The sequence below is a fragment of the Onychomys torridus genome, chromosome 4 (genome assembly GCF_903995425.1).
Source record: "Onychomys torridus chromosome 4, mOncTor1.1, whole genome shotgun sequence".
Classification (NCBI taxonomy): domain Eukaryota; kingdom Metazoa; phylum Chordata; class Mammalia; order Rodentia; family Cricetidae; genus Onychomys; species Onychomys torridus.
This window is the reverse complement of record NC_050446.1, coordinates 78,087,783-78,111,279: the sequence shown is the minus strand read 5'-3', so window position 1 is coordinate 78,111,279 and position 23,497 is coordinate 78,087,783. Positions and strand designations below refer to the sequence as shown.

The 23,497-nt window shown below is 46.5% G+C and overlaps 1 protein-coding gene and 1 pseudogene across 2 annotated transcripts; one reads left to right on the top strand and one right to left on the bottom strand.

The window, feature by feature from the left end:
- Window positions 1–1,112: 1,112 nt before the first annotated feature.
- Elf5 (E74 like ETS transcription factor 5) lies at window positions 1,113–20,316 on the bottom strand. Of its 2 annotated transcripts, XM_036186157.1 has the most exons (6): window positions 20,196–20,316; window positions 11,087–11,320; window positions 8,441–8,491; window positions 3,407–3,469; window positions 1,677–1,872; window positions 1,113–1,209 (listed from the first exon to the last, which is right to left on the bottom strand). In XM_036186157.1, the coding sequence occupies exons 1-6, from the start codon at window positions 20,314–20,316 to the stop codon at window positions 1,113–1,115; spliced, it is 762 nt and encodes a 253-aa protein (XP_036042050.1). The 2 variants fall into 2 exon arrangements, with proteins under 2 accessions (XP_036042050.1, XP_036042051.1); XM_036186158.1 differs by lacking the exons at window positions 8,441–8,491; window positions 11,087–11,320.
- Window positions 20,317–20,678: 362 nt separating this feature from the next.
- Window positions 20,679–20,816, top strand: LOC118583337 (annotated as a pseudogene).
- The last annotated feature ends 2,681 nt before the right edge of the window (window positions 20,817–23,497 follow it).

Sequence of the window (23,497 nt, the reverse complement as noted above, 5' to 3'; positions counted from 1 at the left end):
ATTGCTATTCAGGGCCTCATCGCTTGCCAGCCCGGCTCTGGAGGAGCTCAGGTTCAGGGCTGTGAACCTTCTTGTAGGTCCTTAACACCTTGCATGCCAGTGGCAGATGCGGGGATGTCAGTGCAGACTTTAACCCATGAACGTTCGTTGATGTAAATTCACTGTTCTTATTTTTGTCAAGAGAATCTGTTGTAGAGTTTGCATACACATCAGGTAAGAGAAGAAAAGAGACTGACGATGTGTTCGGCTGTTGTGGGCTGTTAGGACATTTTCTGCTCTATAAGGGTTTAATGTCTTGGCCCCAGGGGGAATCAGTGAATTCTGGTTTGATCATGTTGACAGTTTGAATCACAGAAACAGCAGTGATTTAGAAATGAATGCACATGTCTGTTGACTAGGTCTCTGTAGAAAGGATGATAAGTACCAGTGGAGAGAAAGGGGGCAGTGATCTTAGTTGTAATTCCCAATGTGACTAATTACAAGTATGTAAGTTCAGACAGATTGGCTGCAGGCCACATGACTGTGGCTAAGTGGTCAAAATGATGATCTGGTTAAGAAACTTATTATTAACTTAGGCTATATCCAATTAGGTCCCAGCTTAGTGGCTTAGCTTTTTATTAAGAAATTCTTCTATGGAATATGACTAATAATTTCAAATCTAAAATAAGCACATCTTACATCTCACACTCTCCTAAAAATTAATCCCAGGTGAGCTGCCTCAGTTGACCACTCAGAACCTCTGGAATGGGAGGATCATGTGTCCTTAATGGTGCAATGCGGCCCTTTTTTAAAGCAGCACCCACAACACTGACTACCTTGGCTGCAAACACTTCATTAGGGAAATAATGTCTCACCAAGTTGCCACACAAGACCATCCCTGCCTCCCCCTTGGGATGAAGACAACTGCTTGAGGGTCTCTGCCATCACCCCAATAGACAACAACCGAATCCAAATGTAAGCTGAGATGTGAAGAAATTTTATCATCATGTTTGCAGGTTTTGAAGAGGAGGGGGAAGAGGAAGAGGAGGGAGGAGAAGACTTTCATATGTCTATTTTGATCTGATTGTTTCAAAGAACAGAAATCCATCAAAGGAGCTTGGTGTTGGCATAGATCATAGTTTGTCTTCTTGCCACCCGTGCGCATTCTTTCCAAATTTGTACACTAACCTCCGGTCAACCCGTTCCAAAATCCCCGTTTTATAGTAGTATCTGTGGAAGCAAGCAGAAGGGAGAGATCCAGCAAAGGTTTGCACCCCGAGAAAACAACAGCAGGTAAACATTCCTTGCTCTTCTCGGGTGACAGGGCTTTACCTACCCTGGTATTTCCACACCCTGTTATTACCTTACACTTAAACCCTTCCCAGACACCTTGAAGACTGAACCTCACCACCGTTGGTTTAGCGTGTGTGCGTGTGCGTGTGTGCATGCTGGCTTGGGCTTATGGTGATCTCCCCACCTCCCCCCACACCCCCACTCCCCGGGCATGCTGCCCAAACTGAAAAGGATGGTGGGTCGCTTTACCAGCCATAATCCCACCTGAAACTAAGAAGAGGTTTAGTTCCTGACCCTTTCATATAAAGTGGGGGGAACACTGTGAAAATAGTGTCATTTTCTCTGGCTGGCTGTTTTATATAACTCCCCAAGCAGGCTCACAGTGTCTGATACTGCTCGCTTACCTCAGGGCTCTGCTCAGCTTCTCATATGTCATCCTGTCATTCTTCTTCCTTTGTCCCCACATCTTGGCCAGGGCTTCTGACTTAACCACTCGGAAAATGCCCTGCTCCCTGTCTTCCCATTCCAGGATGCCACAGTTTTCTTCAGGAGACAGAAGTAAATCTCTGACAAATTCCCACAGGTGAGAGCTTTGGAGGCCTTTGGGAAAGAAGTGGACTAAAGTCAGCTTCTTTCTTTTTAAACTGGCTTTTTTTTTTTTAAGAGAGAGATTGTGTGTCCTAGTAACATCATAAATGACACCCATGAAGTCTCACCAACATGACCACCTAATCATGAGCTGAGCAAGACACCAACGGACATACCAAACTGGACAGGGAAAAGCCCATGAGGCCCCAATCCTACACAAAGAACTACAGGCAACTGAGGAACGCTGGGAGGGGAGAGGTGACTCCCCTCAGGGAAGAGCACACCAATTGGTTGTTCAGTGCCAAACGGTCAGTCCTGGAAACATAATACAAGTAACATTATACAGACTGGATAGGTTCTATTTAGGAATGTATATGTCTATACGTATATGCATGCAATAACAATTAGTGAAAAAAGAGGTTATGAATTTGGAGGAGAGTGAGGGGAGTATACGGGAGGGTTTGGAGGGAGGAAAGGGAAGGGAGAAATGATGTAATTATAATCTCAAATAATTAAAAATATGAGGGATGTTAAAAAAGAGAGTGGGAGGGGAAAGGAGAGAGAGAGAGAGAGAGAGAGAGAGAGAGAGAGAGAGAGAGAGGTGTAACTTCTGATTAACCTATGAGAACTGTTGTTGGACTGGATGCTCTGCTTAGAGCCTTACTAAGTTGCAGAACGTCTATTATCTGATAAACTATAAGCAAAATCCCCACACAGAGACATGAGATTTAAAGCACTATGGCTCCTCATGAGCTCACTGCTTTCTAATGGGCAAGAGGGTTGCATTAAGATGGGAGACTTACCCTTTCCTACACATAAACAGAAGAGGGAACAAAGGGAGGTGGAGAAGGACTGGGAGGCGAGGAGGGAGGGGAAACTGTGCCCAGGATGTAAACAAACAACAAACAAACAACAAACAAACAAACAAACTTATTTTAAAAAATAAGATCTGGTACCCACGGCCATTCTGCAGTTTCTTTTATCACAAGGAGCTGGTATTTCTCCCATGCCTTTAGGGCATGGGTAAGACTGACTGGGTTATGACTGCCCGGGTTTGGGTCTGGAATTTGCCTCTTCCTGGCCCTGGAAATGCAGTCTCTTTAGTTACTGTCAGTGTCAAAGGAGTAATAAGGAACCTATGCCATACTGTGGGCTCGAGGATTTAATGGCTTAATGCATGGCAGGTGGCTAGATACAGGCCTAGTACAGGGTGACTGCTTGCAAGGCAGATATCGGTGCTGGGAAAGGCTCATGGACTGACCAATTCCCCATGTTGCCTTTGTTCTCTTCCCCTGAGTACTTCAATGAGAAGACCACACAGTGGACTAGGAAACGGAAAACTCTCCTTCAGTAATAGAACTCAGCCAGAACATTTCTTTAATTCTTAAAATGCAATGCCCTAGTGAAAATAATGATTTTGATCCCATGTACGAAAGCAATCATTGATTTCTCCACCGCCTCCCGGGGGAAGGGACTGGGCCCACTCCCACAGGTATTTCCAAAGATCAACTGCCTCCAGGAAGACAAATGGTGTCTCTGCTCTTACTTGTTCGACTGTGACAGTCTTGACTCTTCACGCCACTTGTCTTCAAGCAACTGGAATCAGCATCTGAAACAGAAGGACCCATGGCAGTGGGGGAGCCTCAAACCGCACCCCAGAGAGCGGAAGTCAACTGCCAGCCTTTGCGGTAGGAGACACTTTAGGGTGGTTAGGAGATGGAGGGATGGGAGGTGCTGGATCCTGGGACCTGCTGTAAGTGCATGCTGGGCCCCTGCTGGAATACAAGAGAGAACACCAATGGAGTCCCTACTCGTGTGACTAGGTGAAGCCCAGGGGAAGCAGACAAATCACCTGCTGCTTGAAATGTTATCAGAACACGACACTGTATAGAGAATGAGGGTGAGAAGTGGCCACTTTATGAGGGAGGCTCTCACAAGGCGAGGCAGCTACATTATGAATCCGGGGAGGAGGAGGAAGAGGGGAAGAAGAGAGAGGGGAAGAGAGGGGAGGGGCAGAGGAAGAAGAGGGGGAGGAGGAAGAGGAGGGTTTTAGGTAGAGGGAGCAGTGTGTGCTCTGCTCTCCCCATCCCTGAGTACCTAGGAAGCTTGCATACTCTGTGGCTAGAGAGGGTGGGGGTGCTACTGCCATCCATGCAGATTGCAGGCAGTTGCAGGTCATGATTTTGGAGGCTGGATGATGGTTTGAGATTTTATATTAAAGTGAAAGCAGAGATTCCCCTCATCCCCACCTGAACCTCCACGTTGTTGTTGTTGTTGTTTTAGGCAGAATCTTACATAGCTCATGCTGGCATTGAACTCATTGTATTTTGGGTGATCCTGAACTCCTGGTACACCTGCCTCCACCTCTTGAACGAGTGCTGGGAATACAGGCATATGCTGCCATTTCCAATTTATGCCATGCTGGGAATGGAAGCCAAGGTTTCATGTGCGCTATACAAACTACTTAACTGGCCCACATCCCTAGCTCAAAGACCCACATTGTAAGAAGCCCCCTCTTGTGACTATGTGGAGGACAGATTGGAAGGGACATAATAAAAACAAAGAGATTAGAATTAATGAAGGAAGCAAGCTGCTAACTCAATAATGAATTACATATTATTGTGTTGTAATTGATAATCTGAGATACCCACACATGCATTGTCCCAAGGTATATGAATTTTTAATAGAGTGTCAGAACCAGACGTACCTCCTACTGCCTTGAATCTGTCTGTTCTCCCAGCTCTGTGCTCCCTTTGCTTCAGCTACACAAGCTCCTCCTCACTTGCAGGCACATTCCACCTTGGAGCAGCTTTTATGTTACTCTTTGCCCAGAATGCTCGTTCCTTTACTATCCGGGTATTCATATCCTCATCTCAGTCTAGACTCAAATACACCTTCCAGGGGGACTTCCTCCAACTATGAAAATTATAATCACACATATGTGCCCCTAGGCTTTCACTTAGAATCCCCCACCGACTTCCCTTTCTTAACTGCCTTTGAGCTCCTTCATGACACATTTGACTGTGTGGTCTGTAGTCTGTGTCCACTAGAGGGCAGGATTTGTCTTTGCCTATGTATTCCCTCAGCACCTAGCACGGTGCTGGGTATACAGCAGGTATTAAATAGATGATCTCCTCAGCCACTACACTACACTAATCACACTGATGGTCCAGTCTGGGATGCGTACTAATGGGAGGCAAGGGTCTTGGGAGGAAAGGGTGTCCTGGGTAACCTGTTGTCCAGGTTCTGGGTTCTGTGCTACTGGGTCATATCACTCCCGAAGTGGTCCCCTTTATCACCAGGATGAAGGCTATCACATTAGGCAGGACTTTCATAAACTGGGACATACCCAGCCCTCTAACCTCATCTCTTTCTGCGCCCCACCTTTCTCTCACCTCTGAGGTTAGTTGGTTTCAATGGGTGTGACTTTCCTGAGCCTCAGTGTTTTTACACACTTTCCTCACCCACCACTTCTACCCAGCGGACTCTTATTCTCACAGAACCTCTTCAGAACCCTTCCCTGAAGCCACTTCCTGGGCTAGAGCCCCCACCCTCCCACCTGAGATCTAAGAGCACCCATGTGTTTCTGGGGTCACAGTGTGTTTCTTCTTCCTTCAAAATCCACCTTGCCTTGTCTCTGCTAAAGCTGATGCTTCCTATGGAGCCTTTACTAAATGCTGAGTGCTTCTTAGATGGAGTCGTCATATGTAACATCATAGTCCTGCAACAACCCTGGATGACATGATTGTCATTTTATTGAGGAGGAGTTTGAAGCCCAGAGTTTAAAAGTTTTGTCCAGGTATGAAAGCTGGGGCTTGAATCCAGAGTTCCCATCCCAGGGCTAACACTAACCAGGATGCCATCATGTCCTCTCAGGAGATGTTTGGCAGGTACTGAGTGAACATTTAGCTCATATGGGCTGAACAGATGTCACTGCCTCTTTTGTGCTGTGTGCCTGTCTCCATCTCTAGACTTCTCCATTGTGCCGCTGGATCTTTTCAGGTAAAAGCAAGTGGAGCCATAACAATAAACCAAGGCAAGTCAGTGACTAGGAACAGATAAGAAGCCTTTACTGAATAACAAGAAGAGCTAGGGGAAGGGCATGCTTTTCGTTTCTATGGGCCCTTGTGCTTGGGATGGAGGCTATTTGGTGTGAGGGGGGAGCACAGAGCAGGAGGCATCACAGGGGACATAAAGATGGTTCAGGTCACATCACTCTGTTATAACTATCCCAGGTCCAGGTGACTTTGAAGGCCCTCATGGGCTGAGGAGGTTCCAAATCTCTTTTTAAAAATCTAGTTATTGAGGTAGGGGCTGCGGCAGAGGAGGTGGAGTCCTTACTGCCAAGCCGATTTTGAGGCAGGTGCTTGATTAAACCTTTTGCCAAGATGAGCTGTTGGTCTGCTGCAGTACCCTGAAGGAACTCTGTTTCTCCGCAAATAGTAGTTAGTGTGTGTGTGTGTGTGTGTGTGTGTGTGTGTGTGTGTGTGTGTGTGTGTTTCATCTGTATTCATGCAGCTGGGGTGGCTGGTATGGCCTGAGGGGAGGCATAGCCCCATTACTGTCTATGAGGCTAGGGCACTTAAAATAGAGCTAAGGGGTTTATTATTATTTGTTGGTTGAAATCAAAGTTGGGTGTCCTCCAGAAGCTAGGATGGAGGCCTGGGGATAGGGTTTCAAAACCATCAGAAAAGCCCACCCTACACTAGCATGGCACAGAGATACTCCAAGGTCTAAGAGCAGGAGTTGCTAGCCATGAACCCAAGAGCATAAGCTCAATTCTTGGGTATGATGTGGCCGGCCTCCACTGACATCCTCTAGTGGAGGAGGGTGGGGACATGTAGAGAGGAAAGGAAAAGTGATCAAGGGTTGAACTGCTTGTCCTTGGGCAGTTTTGATGGCTTCGTGGCTTGCTGGACTTTTGGTGGGAACTAAGTTGAAGATCCCCGCTATAGTTCATTGTCAAGCTAGACTCAGAGATAGACACGTCCCAGGAGTCTTGGGTCTCCACTAAGTGGGCAAGAGAACAAACAGAAGGGTCTGGGAGCAACTATGCCTGTGTGTATGTACATGTGTACACATGTGTGTATGTACATGTGTATGGATGTGTGTATGTACCTGTAGCTTGATTTCTAAGCACAGAGCCACCGAGAGGACAAGTGGGAATCAGCTCCAGGGTTGTGTTTACTCTCAAGTTGCTGCACCCCAGGTTTCTTCAGATGCAAATGGAGATGGGGGAGTACATATGAGTTCATATGTCTAGATTTCTGACTCTACATCTGGCACAGTGTTAAGTGCTTAAAAAAATGATAGCAATTTTTACAAAGCCTCTAGTACACCACTCTGCCCTCCGTGGCCATGCTGTTGCCTGATAAACTGAGTTTGATCCTTGCAACTCACAGTGGAAGGAAAAACTGCCTCCCAAGAGTTAGCCTCTGACAGCAATATTTGCACTATGGCATGTGCATTTGCATGCACACACACACACACATACACACAGACACACATATTTGTGCACACACACACATAAGAACACGCATACTAACATAGAGCTTAAAAATCCTAACAACTATATAACTAACCCTCATTGTCTGTGCTTTGGATCTATCTTTCAGAAGGGCCTTGGAAAGCTCCATGTGACCTGCCTGCTCTTTGCAGGTGGCTAAGCAAGAGTCCATGGGGAAAGGGCCCTATCCAGGACCACACCTCTTTTCAGCCCTTGGACCAGGGTCTTTGAACAGGACTCAATAATTAATAGTGATAATAATCTTTTGTTTTAAATGGTAGCTCCAAGTATTGGTAGTTGATGGCTGCTAGTAGGGAAGTCATTTTCCAGGGTGGCTGGCTGTAGTCATTGGTAGGTTGCCTATACTCCAGGGAATGGCACCACACCCTTGCACATGTTTTGGCAGCATTAACTGGAATCATGTATTATTTTAAAAATGAAGAAAAGGCATGAAGTTGGGAGCGGAACACGTTGGGAAGAGTAGGGGGTAGATATGATCAACATATATTGCATACATGTATGAAAGTCTCAAAGAACAAATAAAAAGATCTTAAAAATAGGAGCTCCAAAGTTCCCTCTCCCTACCTCCATCTGCAGAAATGAAATGAGACTAATTATTGGGATCACGGGCCACTTGAGACCTCCCCATCATCTTCTAATTATCAATTTGACCTACTGCGTGGGCTCAGGTTGTTCTGAAATACCGGCAACCATGAGGCCTCTAATGGCTAGAAGTCATTGGTAACATGACTAATGGGCCCTGGCTCTGTAGTATCCACACTGCAGGCACCAGTAAGGTCCTTGTCAGGTACAAACGCCATTGCTTCTTAAGGTAACCACAACCCAGAAAGGTGCTGATATTTTATAGACATAGACATGGAGTCTTGACATGGAGTTATTGTCCCACAGACGCCCTTCCCCTACAGTTTTTTAACCCATTTCTCTCTACTCTTTCTCCAAGTCTTGGCTTGTTTTGCCCATCAACCTTCTAGTGTGGTTGTTAAAGCAGGATCAAATCCAAGTGGCCAGCAATAGCTTGGGCATAGCTTTGGGCAGTTTGAATGTCATACTTACAGTCTTTGATGGCAGTCTTGGTCTCTTCAGCATCATTGAAAAAGGAATAACCTGGGCAAGAAAGAGAAAGAGAGATTGGCAAACCATTCCATGCAGTCCAGGGGGCTGGCCAGACGAGAAGGGGAGGTTTTGGAGGAAGGAAAGTGATTCTCCCCTTGGAGGGGTGGGTTTTGTCAGAGGGAAACTTGGACACCATCTGGTCCTTATAAAGCCATCCTGAAGCCAAAAAACAACATTGTACTTTTTCAAAGGTTACCTAAGAGGAACAACCGATGCCAGAGATTCCAGAAGGTCCTGTGGATCTGCTGACTGAGCACTAAGAGAGTGAATCCTGTCTAGGATCCAGGAAATCTGGGCACTGAACTGAGGTGGATCACTATTGCCTTTGCGGCGTTGCCAGTCACAGGCTCTCTGGGCTCACTGGTTAGTCCCAGGGGAATATGAGGTTAAACACCCACTCTACTGCCTTCTGGCCCTGGGCCTATGATTTCTGACATGGGCCTGTAATCCTCAGAGGTCAGAATGACGGTGATGTGATAGCCAAAGGGAAGAGAATGGTGAAAACCTCAGGGTCACATAGCTCTACTCGGTGCTCAATTCATTAGAAGACCATGTTGGCTCCTCACTCTGTAGAGTGCTGAGCTGGGCTGGAGTTTAAGATCATGTTTCCAGGAAGCAGGTCAGGTCAACAGACACTTATTTCCTAACTTGGTGTCTACCATGAAGGCTACTTTCTCTTTACTAACACAATTGGAACACTCTAGCCAAAGGGCCAACAAGAACAGGGCCGGGATTGATGAGAAATATTTCGTGTCTCTCATTGTGGAAGCCATTCTGTGAGCCCAGGCTTTCCCAGGACCTCTCCTTCTGGTGACCAGTGCCTTCATACTTCTAGACCTTCAAATCTTACCACAATATCTACTGACCCAGATGATCCTCTGGGCTCTGGAGGCCCCTCTAGTGCCTCCCTGGGTTGAGACTTCTTGTTCCATGTCCGGTACACAAGGCACAAGCTAGATATCTACCCAGAATATAATTTTTGTCTAAATGAAGAAAACTTAGAATGAAAGATAGTTTTAATGGTGATTATTCCAGGATGAGCAGTAAGCCCACTGTGTCCTGGGCAAACTGCTGGAGTATAAGCTCTGGTCACGATGCACATGGGCACAGACTTTTCCTGAGGAACCTTACAGGAAGAACTTTAGAATGGAGCAGATATTAAAGATGTTTGCAACCACTCCTGGCCCTTGGGAGGTTTCTGAATGGAGTTCCAGGCTCCTCCTCTCAGGGTGGCTGGGGCACACTCAGACTTGTCCCCATTCAAGGAGTACACACCCTCAGGACAGGCTTCTGCTTCTCGCCCAGGGTCACCACTCTCTGCTTTCTTGCCCTTAAAGGTGTTCTGAGCTGGAAGGAATCTCTGCCCAAATGGGAATCTCTGCTTTGCACACAGCGTGCCTACCAAGGAGGGACAGGTAGACAGCTTGGCTCCCCAGTGGCAGGGAGCTTCCTGCTTCCTGTGTCTTCCGAAGTAGCCTTTCCAAGATAACTGACAGCTGGGCGGTGGTGGCGCACGCCTGTAATCCCAGCACTCGGGAGGCAGAGTCAGGCGGATGACTGAGTTCAAGGCCAGCATGGGCTACAAAGTGAGTTCCAGGAAAGGTGCAAAGCTACACAGAGAAACCCTGTCTCAAAAAACAAAAAACAAAAAACAACAAAAAAAGGTAACTGACAACTTTTAAGATTCCTTAAAATCAAACATAGATGTGTCTGCTTTAATGTTGCCCCATCCCCGACCCCCGGTTGTATTAGTGACAGAAATAGCTGCTACTTAGTGTCCTTATATGCTGTGCCAAGTAATTGTCCACCAGATCTTCCGAAGAAGCCCAGGAAGGGTCATCTATCCTCCCAGCGGACAGATAATCATCGGGATGCTATGGCTTCCTTAAGGACCAGATGGTGTCTAAGAGCCAGGGCTGTACTGGTAACACAATGGGGCCTTCAGATTTCCCGACTCTCACTTTGTCCTCACTGCCTGTGTAGCAGCCCTGTACACTGTCTGGCCAGAGCGAAGGCACAGAGCTGCTTACATCAGCTGCTCTATCTCTAGGACCCAGAATCAGACATTCAAAGCTTTCTGGTTTGAAAAAAAAAAACAGCGCATGCTCATAGTGTTCCCACGCTACTGGTGCCACCTTCTGGCCATTGGAACCTTGACCAAAAGGAGTGTACTGAGAAAGGCAATTCTTGGACTCCTCTAGAAATCGGAAGGGGAAAGGTCTCTTTCATTGTCTCCCTCTCTACTTAGCCCGGGAAGAAGGAGAACGCTCTTTTTGCTCACCTTTCATGGTTTCAATCAGTTTCGAACATCCTTGTTTGAGGCTTTCAGCCTGGCTTTGGACTTCCTTACTCAAGCTTGAGTTTTACTTTTCCTTGATACAAAACCCTACGCAACTTGCTTTCCTTCCTGGCTCTTGCTTTCCTTTTGACTAAACTCTCAGCGCGGGATAGTAGAGTTTCTGGTTACTGAGCGCGTTTGACTGAGCGATGGTAACGTTTGGCTATGAGAGCCATGGGAAGGGAAAGCTCTCAGCAGGGATCCGGTCCCAGTCTCAGGCCCTCCTCCTGAGGCTCGCTGGCACTGACCTTGGGAGCGGATGTTCTGGAGGATGAAGTAGAGGTACTCCCCACAGATGCCGGCTGCCTCGATGAACTCCTCCTGCGTCATGCTGCACAGCTGCAGGCCGCTGATGTTGAAGTGACAGAAGGAGATGCAGTTGGCGTCAAGTTTGTACTGATCACAGCAGAACTGGAGCCATTCCCAGACATGGCGCTTGGTCCAGTACTCAGGGTGCACAGATGTCCAGTAGGAGTCACAGGCTGCACCAGAGCACAGAGAAGTAATGAGGGACAGTCTTTCAAGGGACTCCAAAGAACACTCAAGCTATGTTAGCATCCTTGTCTCTTACCCAGTGGGCAGAAAAGGGCTCTAGTTCTGGCATGGAGTTGCAAGGGTCCAGGTCACCTTCTCTGCAAAGATGACCAGAGAGATAGGGTCCTGTGGGTGGTTATTGGCACCAGAGGGAGTCTGAGGTAGGTGGGATATTATTATATCTCTTTCTGGTGCTTAAGAGGAGGGTACCCAATAGGGAAGGAAAGCAGAATTGTTCTTCAGGCAACATGGTATCAAATCTAAGAACTCAGGAACTCTGAAGGCCTGGCTTTAAATCCTGATTTAGCTGCTTGCCTTTTGGGGAGGGTCCATAGATATTTAGGCCTCTGATTCCACAGCTGAAAACCAGGAATAATATGTTTGACCTACAGGGTTGTTATAGAGTTTGGAGTTATAGAGTTGTAGAGTTTGGAGGCCAGTGCCTGAGTAATTACCAATCAATTCAATAGTTATTAGATGCCTCCTGTGTGCTGGACTCTCTCTGAAACTTGTTTGAGTCTCTGTGCATTAATGGAAAGATGCCCATGCTGGCTACCTGTTTGTGCATAGCTTCTGGTCATCTTTTACAAGGGTCTTGGGCTAGTTAAACATTGCCCATAGTATAGTAGACCTTGAACTACCATAACAGATGTCTGTGGAGGAAGGAGATCATGGAGGAATTGGCTGTACTGATGTTCCTGTGTTCCTGGTGGTGGTTTAAGGTTTATTCTTTCCTGTGGTCAGACTACCTACTCCTTCAAAGGATCTATGTAGATACTCAGACAGTTGCAGGAGCCGTCCTGACTTGGAGGCTGGGATATCTGCAGTAGCACTCTGTCCAGGTACTCAACAGTCTTGTCTCAATGTTTTCAGCAGAAACAGAGTGGCAGATATAAGAATAGACAAGGGGAGGTACCAGGCACTTAGTCAGACTCTTTGATGGCTGTAGACAGTTAGTTGTCAGGCTAGGCAAGCCCTTTACCACTGAGCTACACCCCCAGATCTGATGTAAATAATTCTTGTAATCACCATAGCATCTGTCCATTTACTCACTTATCAATCCACGGCTCATTCATCAATCCACCCATCAACCCACCCCCCTGCTGTCCATCCATCCAATAACTGAGAACGTCACTTTCCCTGTTCATGAACTGGATGGAGACAACTATAGCACATAGGGTTGTTCCCTATATCATAGGGTTATTCTATAGATTAAATGGGCTCACATATGTTCTAATGTTGTTATTAATGCTGTGACTGTCCACTGACTTTGTGTGATGCCACAAAATGCATGGTAGGAATTCATGGTGGACAGGCATGTTTGGCCCTTGTCCCCTGAGAGATGAGGAACTCGAGGATTTGGGGAGACTCATTTTCCTTAGATGCAACTGCCAGCAGGTAATGAAGCTGGGATATGAGCTGTAGTCTACATGCCTCGCTCTTCTCATCCCTCTGTAGTTGTCCTGAGAGGATCAGCACAGAAAGGAGATGGTACACGAAGAGAGAGGTAAGCAGAGAGCTAGAGAGAATGAGAGTCAGCAGAGCATGGCTGTGGTCACTGGCTCAGGCTGTGTGGATAACAGAAAGTGACATCCTGCAGTGATACTCCACAGCAGCTGGCATTGTTGGTACTGTTGAGCCCAGCTAGGAGACAGCTCTGCCTGCTGGGGTCCACCTCTTGTTCATTACTTTTGAGGTGCCTAGTCCTTAAGGGAAATTTTCTGATTTCTCAGATTCCCCCAGTGATCCAACCTCACCAGGTGTGACCGGGCACCTTCTATCTTTCATAAAGATAGAAGGTGAGTTTCCCTCTAAAATGCAGACCCCTTCTAGAAATCTCTTTTCCCACTGTTGAGCCTCTTGGTAAGCCCAAATCCTAGACTTATTTTATTTTAAAATTTTAACCAGTTTTTTTTTTTTCTTTTTTCCTTCTGGAGCTGGAAATTGAGCCCAGGGCCTCATACATGTGTAGCAAGTGATCTATTCAAATCACCAGCCCCTTAACCAGAATTTTACATTCACATCCATGAAAGAGTCTGTATTTCGGCAGGCTGGTGGGTGCTGGTGCATCGAGGGGATGGTTTGACCCAATGACCCTTTCCTTGACCCCCCTAGTGCTGGCTGGAGCTGGCTGATCAGGCCCATGGCTGGTTCCTGGCAGAGGGCAGGGTCTCCTGAGAAAACAGATGCTTCCTGTGTTTGTTCTGTCTGTGCCTTTTCATCTACTGATTTCTGGCTTGAGTTAACCTAAGCGGCCTTTAGACGTTCCTGGTATTCTGACGAGAGGTGTTTATGATCCTTGACATTCTTTGGCTGCTGGTCCTGCACTGGGCCCTGACTGAGATGGCTATCGGCGCACTGCCGTGGAGCACACAGCACGTTTCTCTTCATGGAAAGGTTTTGCTGTGTCTCTGTTCCCTTCCCCTCTCTGTTTCCACTGCAGGCTTATTTTGTTTGGCTTCTGAAGGACGCCTACACTGTTTCTGGAAGCCAAGAGAGCCTTCAGAATCTGGAGAAGTGGGAAGTGGGAGGTCGGTCCTGACATCAGGAAGGTGTTCTGGCCTGGCTCCCCGCTCTCAGCTCCTTGGTGGAACTCACTTACAGAGCCCTCTTTGTGTGCTGCAGGGGCCTGGGGCCCAGCTACATGGTGGCTGGCTTTCCTGTCTGCAAAAGCCCTTCCCACAGTCTCCAGAGCTGGGAAGAAACGGTTGTTCTCAGTGACATGGAGGCAGGGCTAGGAGAGTCAGCATCCACAGAGACGTTTTGGTGGTGGAGTGATTCCATGGTCTCAGCCTTAGGGTGAGGTGGAGGCTTCAGTGGCGCCACTGAGGAAGGGAGGAATCCTGCCCCAAGGCCTCTCTTGCCTGCCCCTCAGTCCCTCCCTGCTAATGGCCTGAAGGTGCCTTTTCTCCTTCTGCTGACTCCTGAGTGGTTCCTGCTCTCCCTGAACCACAACTGCTCACTTACTCTCTCAAAGACTCTTCCCCTCAGGTGCCCTTCTCAGAAGGTTCTAGAAGGATTTGCAGCACCTCCCTCCCCAGATATTGAGCTCTGTTCACCCTGAATCAGGAGTACTAAGGGCCTCTTCCCACCTCCCCACACCCCGTCCCCAACTCCACAGGTCCTCAGTGTTACCAGATCACAGTGATTATGATCTTTACCTTAAGGTAAGGAAACAGGTTCTGGGAGGTTACATGGTTCTCTCTCCAGGGTCACAGCGGCCATTAGTAAGGTAGTTAGGCATCATGCGGACATTTTGCATTATGCCACATTTCCTGATCCTGGAGGACCAAGTTGGTGCACATATCAAAAACAAGATTTGGATGAAGGCAGACAGGCAGGCAGATGGACGCATATTCACCACACTATTATAAGTCAGTAAGTCTGTGTACTATCTATCAATCTATCTATCTATCTATCTATCTATCTATCTATCTATCTATTATCTATCTCTATCATCTATCATCTGTCTATGATATCTATGATATCTACAATATCTATCTATCTATCTATCTATCTATCTATCTATCTATCTAGCTATCATCTGTCTATCTATCTAAAACTTAGGTCTGGAAAACCAGGAAGAAGATGGAGAGGTTAACTATACCAGTGCCTCCAATCTTAGGAAATGACAAGAAAATGAATCTTCTAGTATTTGGAAGGAATGAATTTAGGGCAAATAAAAGAAGGGACTATTGATATGAAAATGTGTTCTCTTCCTGGGTCATGTTGTCTGGGAAGGTCCAGTGTTTTCCTTAACGTGCCTCTCATTTACAAAACCCACTGAACTTTTTGGAGGAGCTGTGCTGTGAGGCCCATTTGCCTAGGTTATAGTTGAGGCCAGCCAGTACCCTGTGCCCAGAAAGCTTGATGTAGCAGTCCAGAGGCCACTATTAAGCAGCAGGCTTTGCCAGCAGCTCCTTTGAAGTCTGAAGTGGGTCAGGGCACTTGAGGGCCAGTTGCCTTGGGAAGGAAAACTGAGGAGCCTGAGAGATTTGTCGCTGGTCCCAGGGGACTTCTCTCAGACGAAGCTATCAAGTTGGACGTATTTAACTTCATTGGGACTTCAGCTGCCCCCGCTGGCGGATGTGCTCCAAGGCCCTCAGGGTAGGGGAGGAGACACCCACACCTGAAGTAGAGCCAGGTAGGGACACGGAGATTAGAAAGTTCATGCCAGAGTGGACACAGCAGGCCTCTGCTCTCTCTCAAAGTAAGGAACAACTAGAACCAGGCAAATGCAGTCCCAGGCGAGGGGGAGACAGACAGTCTCCTTTAGAGGAGGCCCGAGTTAGATAATTTGGGACCATAATTAGAATGATTTATTGGCATAGGGCGTTGGGAAAGTTTTTCGCCCAAGGCGACATTGCAGAGGTGGAGAGTGAACTGGGTAGTGGAGGGCACCATCAATTGCAGCTCTGTCACAGAAGGGAAGGACTTTATGAGGGAAGTCCTGTGGTGATAAATGGCTTCTTCCAGGTTTCCTCACAGAGCTGGGCTGGCCCCATCCTATAACCTCTCTTGGCTTTCATCCTAGCCTTGGCATGACTTAGACATGAGCAGTGGAAGAAACTGAATGGAGAAAAGAGGAGGGCTGGCTGGGTGTCTGCAAAGAGCCATGACCCTGAGGGTCAGGGAGAGGCTGAGAGAGCCAGGCTGAGCAGGGAGGAGTGTGGTTTCTCTGAAAGCCTCAAAGGGTAGACAAACCAGAGGTAGCCAGTAGCGACTTCGCTGAGATGTGACTTCTGCTACAGGACTCAACTTAGACTTTTGAATGATTTTGCCTGTGTTCTTTGATTTTGATTTAGAAATTTTTAGGCCTGTACCCATGGATGTGCTCTTCAATTTCTGTATCCAGCACATGACTCTTACTTAGAAAAGCCCAGGTGTAATTTAAATGCTTTCCCCCTTGAGTTTAACACTTAAGTTTTTTTTTTTGCACTATTCTTTTAAAAAGCTTTTCTTGAAATTGGATAATCAGAGCTGTTATATTTCTTTTTTTCTTCATTTTAGAGACAAGGTCTCACAGAAACCAACCAGCCTCTGCCTCCTTAGTACTGGGATGAAAGGCACGTGCCAGAGTCTCTGAGGGCTCTTAGGTACTAGTCACCATGCTAAACACTGATTTTCATGCTATCTTCAATACGTTCTATGAGGTCTTAGGTCACACAGCACCCATTTTACAAACAGAGAAAGGAAGGCCCCAGGAGACAGCCCTTTTTAAAGTCACACAATGGGTAAGGGACAGAGCTAGAATTGGGTGATATGGGCGTCATCCTGCTCCTGCAGCTGAACCTGGATAACAGCTATGCAGAACGAAAATGGAAGAATCTGCCTGAGGGTGGGGGTGCAGAGGGGAGAGCCAGCACCACCCAGGCTCTGTAGGGTAGATTTGAGGTTGAAGTCTTGAAGTTCTTCCCTAGGGTTGCCCCAGGCTAGAAAGCTCTGCTGTGCAAAGAATATGAGCCTAATTTCAAAGTGAAAGAGGTGCCGCATATTGGCATGGCCATTTTGAAGGTCAAGAAAGAGGTGTGTGGGGAGGAGGGTGGAACTCCAGGAAGTGGGGATGAGGCCAGAGCTTTTTAGAAGGTACACTCTTAGAACTTAATTGGACTTGTAATCTTTTAAAAATATATGCATGTGAAAACCTGCCATGGTGGCATGTACTTTTAATCCCAGTACTGAGGTAGGCAGTCAGAGTTGTAGACCAGCCTGTCCTGTTCCAGGACAGCCAGCACTACATAGTGATACCCTATCTCCAAAAACCACAGTGCCCTAGACCTTTAATCCACAGTGGCACACACCTTTAATCTCAGCACTCAGGAGGGCAGAGGCAGGTGGATCTTTGTGAGTTTGAGGCCAGGATGTTCTGCAGAGTGAGTTCCAGGACAGAAAAGGCTACACAGAGAAACCTTGTCTTGAAAGACTAAAAACAAAAACAAAACAAAACAAAACAACAATAAAAACCCATGTGTGTGTGTGTGTGTGTGTGTGTGTGTGTGTGTATGAAATATATACTTCATACAATATATACGTATATGGAGTACAGAGTTTCTACCAATAAATTGTCTAATACTGACAATTTTCTATTTTGAAAAAGCTGAAGCCAAGGCCAAGACAAATTAATGAAGTTTGAGAGTATTTTGCAATCTGTGACTGTGCCCTTTCCAACCTTTAGTGCAGTCGACCAAAAGTCCTGCTTCAAAGAGCAGGGCCAAATCCTTTGTGATAAGCACATTGAGGACATGGGCTTTCTGCTGAAGTCATTTGCAAAGTCTGAAAACAGCCGGCTTTCCTCAGCAGGCTGAACATTGCGCCTCCCCCTCTCCTAGACATCACTTGTCTCCAGGGTGCATCTCTTCCTTCTCACTTCCTTTGCCTTTGGTCTCAGTTCCAGATTGGGAGGGTTACTACTGAGACCTGGGCTGGGGGATGGAGAGAGGAAGGCGATGGCTGTTTTCTACTTGTCTAGGAGTTGTGAGGTGGTCCTGCATGAGATGAACATCTAACGAGTGCCAGGCACGTGTCTAAACACCTGATCACAGTATGACCTCTCATTTTACATGCTCAGCTTTAGGGAGTGGGTACTATTTTGATGGAGAAAATGTGTCAAAAAGCTTGATGTCGCCTGGCAGTGGTGGCACAGGCCTTTAATCCTAGCACTCAGGAGGCAGAGCCAGGCGGATCTCTGTGAGTTCGAGGCCAGCCTGGGCTACCAGGTGAGTTCCAGGAAAGGTGAAAAGCTACACAGAGAAACCCTGTCTTGAAAAAAACAAACAAAACAAAACAAAAAAAGCTTGATGTCATATGGCTGACAAATGGCAATGTCTAGATTCAAGATGGAGATCTGTGGGCAGCAAGGAGACATGCTTTAGCAAGTGGCCAGGGCGTCCTGACTACCCTCAATCCACTCCTGGTAGAGAAGGCTTTTATAGAAACTCAGACTCACATGTTACTTCTCTGACAGTGTTCTTGTTGGGGAAAGAAAAGAGGATATTTTATTTTCACTGGTCTCAGATCTCGATGGAGATTTCAAATGTTTTGTATGGTGGTGAGAGAAGTGTATGTTTCTGATGTCTCCTGATGGGGATTCAGAGACACTTCTGAAAGAATCTTAGCCATGACATTGTCTCACCTTTCATCACACTAGTGGAAATGCCAAGGGGAGGACCACCCCAGGAATCCAAGAGTGTAGAGAATTAAATTACATGGTCAATTCCCTTGGTGATACCTCTGTTAATGGAATATCTATATCTATATCTATGTATGTATTTGGTTTTTCAAGACAGAGTTTCTCTGTGTAGCAAGGCTGTCCTGTAACTCACCCTGTAGGCTAGTTTCAGACTCAGAGATCTGCCTGCCTCTGCCTCCTGAGTGCTGGGATTAAAGGCGTGCACCACCATACCCTGGGTATTTTAACCCTTTTAAAGTGTACAGTTCAGTGACATGAAGTATGTTCACATTGCTATGCAAATGTTAGCACAACTAATCAACTCTAGAACTTTATCTTTACCCTCAGCTGGAAGTAGTCCTGAGTTTTGTTGGTACCAGCCTGTACCATCACAGAGCAGACTGGAGCACGAGAAGCCAAACTGGAATGAACGGAGTCAAGGCCACTTTTCACTTCAAGGTCACATGGAACGCAGTCTAGACTCCGATCAGCTACAGAAGCTACAGCTTCTGTCACCAGGGCATCCTGTAGGCACAGTGCTGTCACTGTCACCCAAATGTCACCAAAGCCTGGAGAACAGGCACCAACAACACAGAAGAACAAATACCCTAAAGCCTTCATTTTCTTCTTTTCCCGTTAACCTCTTAACCCAAACTTTGGAGGAAAGGAGGTGAATGACATTGTTCACCATTTTGAGGGAATCCAGATACTTCTCGGGATCAAAGGAGAATTGTACTATATACTCAAATGAGTCAAGTCCAAATGCTGTGATCTTTCAACATTGTGACCTGGAATTGTCATCTGCAAAGTTCATTTTGAGAACCATGCTACTGACTTACAAGAAATACTGCAGAAGCAATAGCTCATAATGTTTTGGGACAGCATATGATTTTTGTGTTGGGCCCCATTTACACCTACCCTTAGGTGCATGTGGACTCTACAGACCATGGGTTGGAGAGTGAGAGATGTCATGAGTGCATGTGTGCGTGGCAGGGGGGGGGGGTGGGGGCAGGAGTGTGTGTGTACATTACCGAGTGATTTAGGAATCACTTCCATTCTGGGTGTGCAGCCCTGGCCTCTAGCTCTCACTAGAGACAGGGGCTTCCTTGTGGTGGTGACAGTGTGGGCGGGCGCCTCCTGATCGCTCCCTGCCTCTAGACACTAGGCTCAGCCCTGACCAGGCTGGCGTGCTCAGGGTTAAGTCTCCAGGAGGACTGACAGCCCGGTTGGTGTTTGCATCAGCTGGGGGGTGTGCGCCTGCTGTGCCATCAGCCAGCTGGGGTTGCTGGCATGTGCAGTCACCCAAGCACTTACTCAGGCATGGAGGCCTCAGAGGGTTTCTGGGGCAAAGCTCAGCTGGCCTCCCTCTGCAATGAGATTTACATAAGATCTCCAGCTTCCTTCTAAGGTACAGAAAACTGAGCTGGGGGTTGGGAGGGAGAAGGAGGGTGAGAGGCAGGCTGCACAGACGTGGGAAGAAGTAGGAGTGAGGATTCTAGTCCTTTTCTTCCCCTACAAGGCCGTACTTCCTTCTCCGGCTTCCCACCAGCATCTCCCCTGAACACTGGCATTTCTAGGCTGCCCTGGACCAGTCCATCCTGCCTGAGCTCAGTACCACTGCCGTTGAATGGGAACCCCCAGATGGACGGACGTACCTGTCTGATGTTCAAAGGCAGGGTAATATTCTTCATTGCTGAACAAATCGGTCCAAGACATCAGGGGGTCACAGAAGGATGTGTTGGGCAGAAAGGTGCTATGGGTTACGGAGTCCAACATCACCCTGGAATATCAGAGAGGCTGTGAGGATGTGTAGAAAGCCACATAGTGTAGAAACTCCTAATAGAATGGCCCTTAGCTTTTGACAAGGGCAGCAGCTGGGCAATCCCATGAAGTGCATTCCACAGACAGCGTTTTTGGTCCTCACCACATCCTGTTCCCATTGCACCTATGAGAAAACTGAACCAAAGGAGTTGAGACAGTTGCCCAAGTAATATAACAAGAAGTTGCAGAACTGGGATATGAGGATAGAGGCTCATATTATGCAAGCCTGACTCTTTATTGACTTTTTCCTCTTTGCTTGTGCCTGACCACCCCCTCTCTTTATATATAAATAACATTTATATAGTATACATAATATGAAGACTATACTTTCAGGGATCATTTCTATAGTACATTACTAGTATATATAATACGTATTTTATATAAGAATGCACTTTGGAAAGTGGGTCAAGCATTGCCTTGTGTGATTCTATCTGGCATGCTGAAATCAGAGAGCTCTGAAAATTCCTATGTGTTAGCATGTGCATGTGTTTGCCACAACCTTACTTCCCAGCAAGAGTCCTGAACTGATGACAGCAAGTTTTTATGCACTAGACATGTGCATAGGAACACACGTATCACACTATGTTATATCTTAGTTAATTTATTCCAATCAGTGAATATTTACATGATACCCTGCAGCAACATTAATGTGCTGGCGCAATCCTGGATACTCCTAGGAGCACAGGATGTATACCATATCCCATTCCTGACACTGGGGAGTTCTGAATACTCCAGTCCACTCCGCTCCAGGTGTGTGGAGAGTGCTGTGCTAAGTCCTCTAGTACTTTCCTCAGAGCAATCGCTCTGATGGATTCTGGGGAAAGTTCTGTTTTGTGGATGAAGGATGGGGGCTTTGAGATTCTAGATAGAAGTACAAGCTACTTCAGCTCACAGGAGATGGAATTTGAGAGGCAGCTCAGGTGGGCCTGCTTGGGAAGTCCCTGGTCGTATCTGCAGCACTCAGCTCCCTGAGCGCTTTACGGCACGTGGAGGGGAGCTCATGCAAAGGTGTCGGGCTGAGGCTGGTCAGAAGACTGTGTTCTTGCCCTGCCCACCTCACCTTTGCTGCTTTTTTTTTTTAAACTTAACTTTGTTTTCTTTAACTCTTGAAACAAAAGTAATGAGATAAGCTGGTTTAAACTCTATTCACAGGGAGGACACAGTAGCTTAAAATCACAGTAATGGCAAAGGCCAGGGCAAAAGTGAGACGCCAGGTCCAGGACATCCTAAGACAGAACCGAATCGTATGAACGCTTCTCCATCATTTAGTCCAGCGTCCTTCAAACTGCATCATTTTACCTGTCACCATGATAATTTTACTGAATCCACTTGCTTCTCTGAATACAATGAATTAAAATTTTGAACAACCATCTTTTTTTCTTTAAAGTAAATGTGTCTTTAAAGGGAACACTTTATATCATCATTATAAATGGAAAGCTAGCATTCTTTAATATACATAAAAATGAATGTATAACCCCAAGAAGAAATGGTTCATTCATGTACCACCTAAATCAGGAGTTATCGGCAACCTGAAGCCAATCCAGCCCACATCTCCTTTCTTTATTTATCCTGAAGCTAGAAATCCTTTCAGATTTTAAAATAAGTGTTGACTTAGCATTCTTGATTTTTGTCTTTTGGCCAGCGAATCATAAAATATTTACTACCCGACCCTTTGAGGCATTTGCCAACTTCTGGGCAGAATTACCTCCTGCTTCCCCAGGCCTGTAGTACCAGGGCTGGAAAATACACTCTGCCATTTGCTAGGGAAGGAAGTGGAGAGCCAGGGAATCTGTGTCACTTGCTCAAGGTCACAGAGCCAATGGACAGCAGAGTTAAGCCTGAGGGAGGCCCTAACTTTCTCATCTAAAGGCAGTTTCTTCCCAGGCACATTTATATAATGGTTACCAAGGGTCACAGGGGTCTTTTGAGATGCTCATGAATCTACCATCATGATTACCATTCAGTGTGCAGAACTGTATGCTGATAAATAAAAACAAGAGTTTGGGTTCTTCATCTTGGATATCCTCTCTGGGCCAGCACTAGTATATTCCCTAGGTCCCAACTTTCCTTGATACCTGGATTAACAGGCCCAGCAGTTGTCACAACCTGGGAGCTGACAATCAGAAGCCAAGGCTTCCTGGGTTTGGGCTCTGATTTCCCCATGGATTGGCCAGTTTTCTATCTTGTGCTATACCAGGTGAGGGTGGGGGTGCCAGGGAGTAGGACTAAGACTGAACACCACACTTAATCTGAACTCAACTTCTGGAAAATCTTGTAAGTGTGAGCAAAAGATAAAAAGAACCTCACCCTTTTTGGGCAGGACACTCAGAACACTCCTGACGTGACCTTAACTGAATTTGGAGAAACTAGAGGTGAGCCCCAAAAGGAAGATGACAGTAGACAGTCTCCAGATCTTCAAAGTCGGTGGGGCATCCCCAAAGATTAAACCCGACCTTGACTTTGCCCTTCTTCACCCACACCTGACATATAGAGGGCATTTAGTGTTTCACAAGAAAGTCATTTAGTAAATTGAACTGGATCTTATACAGCTCAGGACTGTTTTTGATCGGTAGGGTGTTTACCCTCTTTAAGATTTCCCCGCCTCCTGCACACCAACCCACCCCCTCAATTTGTAATCTCTTCAGGGCTGCACACAATGATGGATTTGGTTCCCTTTGACAATCCCTTCTATGGCAAATTACATCCATTAGATGTGTTTAGAGGGCTTAGCTGGTATATACCACGCTGTTTTCCTTCTACAATTATTTCTTGCTTCTTTGGTGGTAGTGGTGGGGTCTTTTATGAAAGCTGTGAACATTTCTTTCCTTCCTTCCTTCTTTCTTTCTTTCTTTCTTTCTTTCTTTCTTTCTTTCTTTCTTTCTTTCTTTCTTATTTTGCTATTGTCATAAGAGGAGGCGTTATTAAGTCTAAGCTCACCACAAAAGGCCATGGCTACTTAGTCAGCATGCACTAGGTGTGCAGGTTCAGGAATAAAGGCTGCTTTGTGTTCAGCAGAACCTTTTCTTTAGGCTGTGGAAGGTGCTTGCAGTAATTGGACATTTTGACTGTTTCTTTAATGTAGGTGGATCACCAATGTGGTACCCTCTTCTCAGTGAGGATTCTGGACCAGCCATAT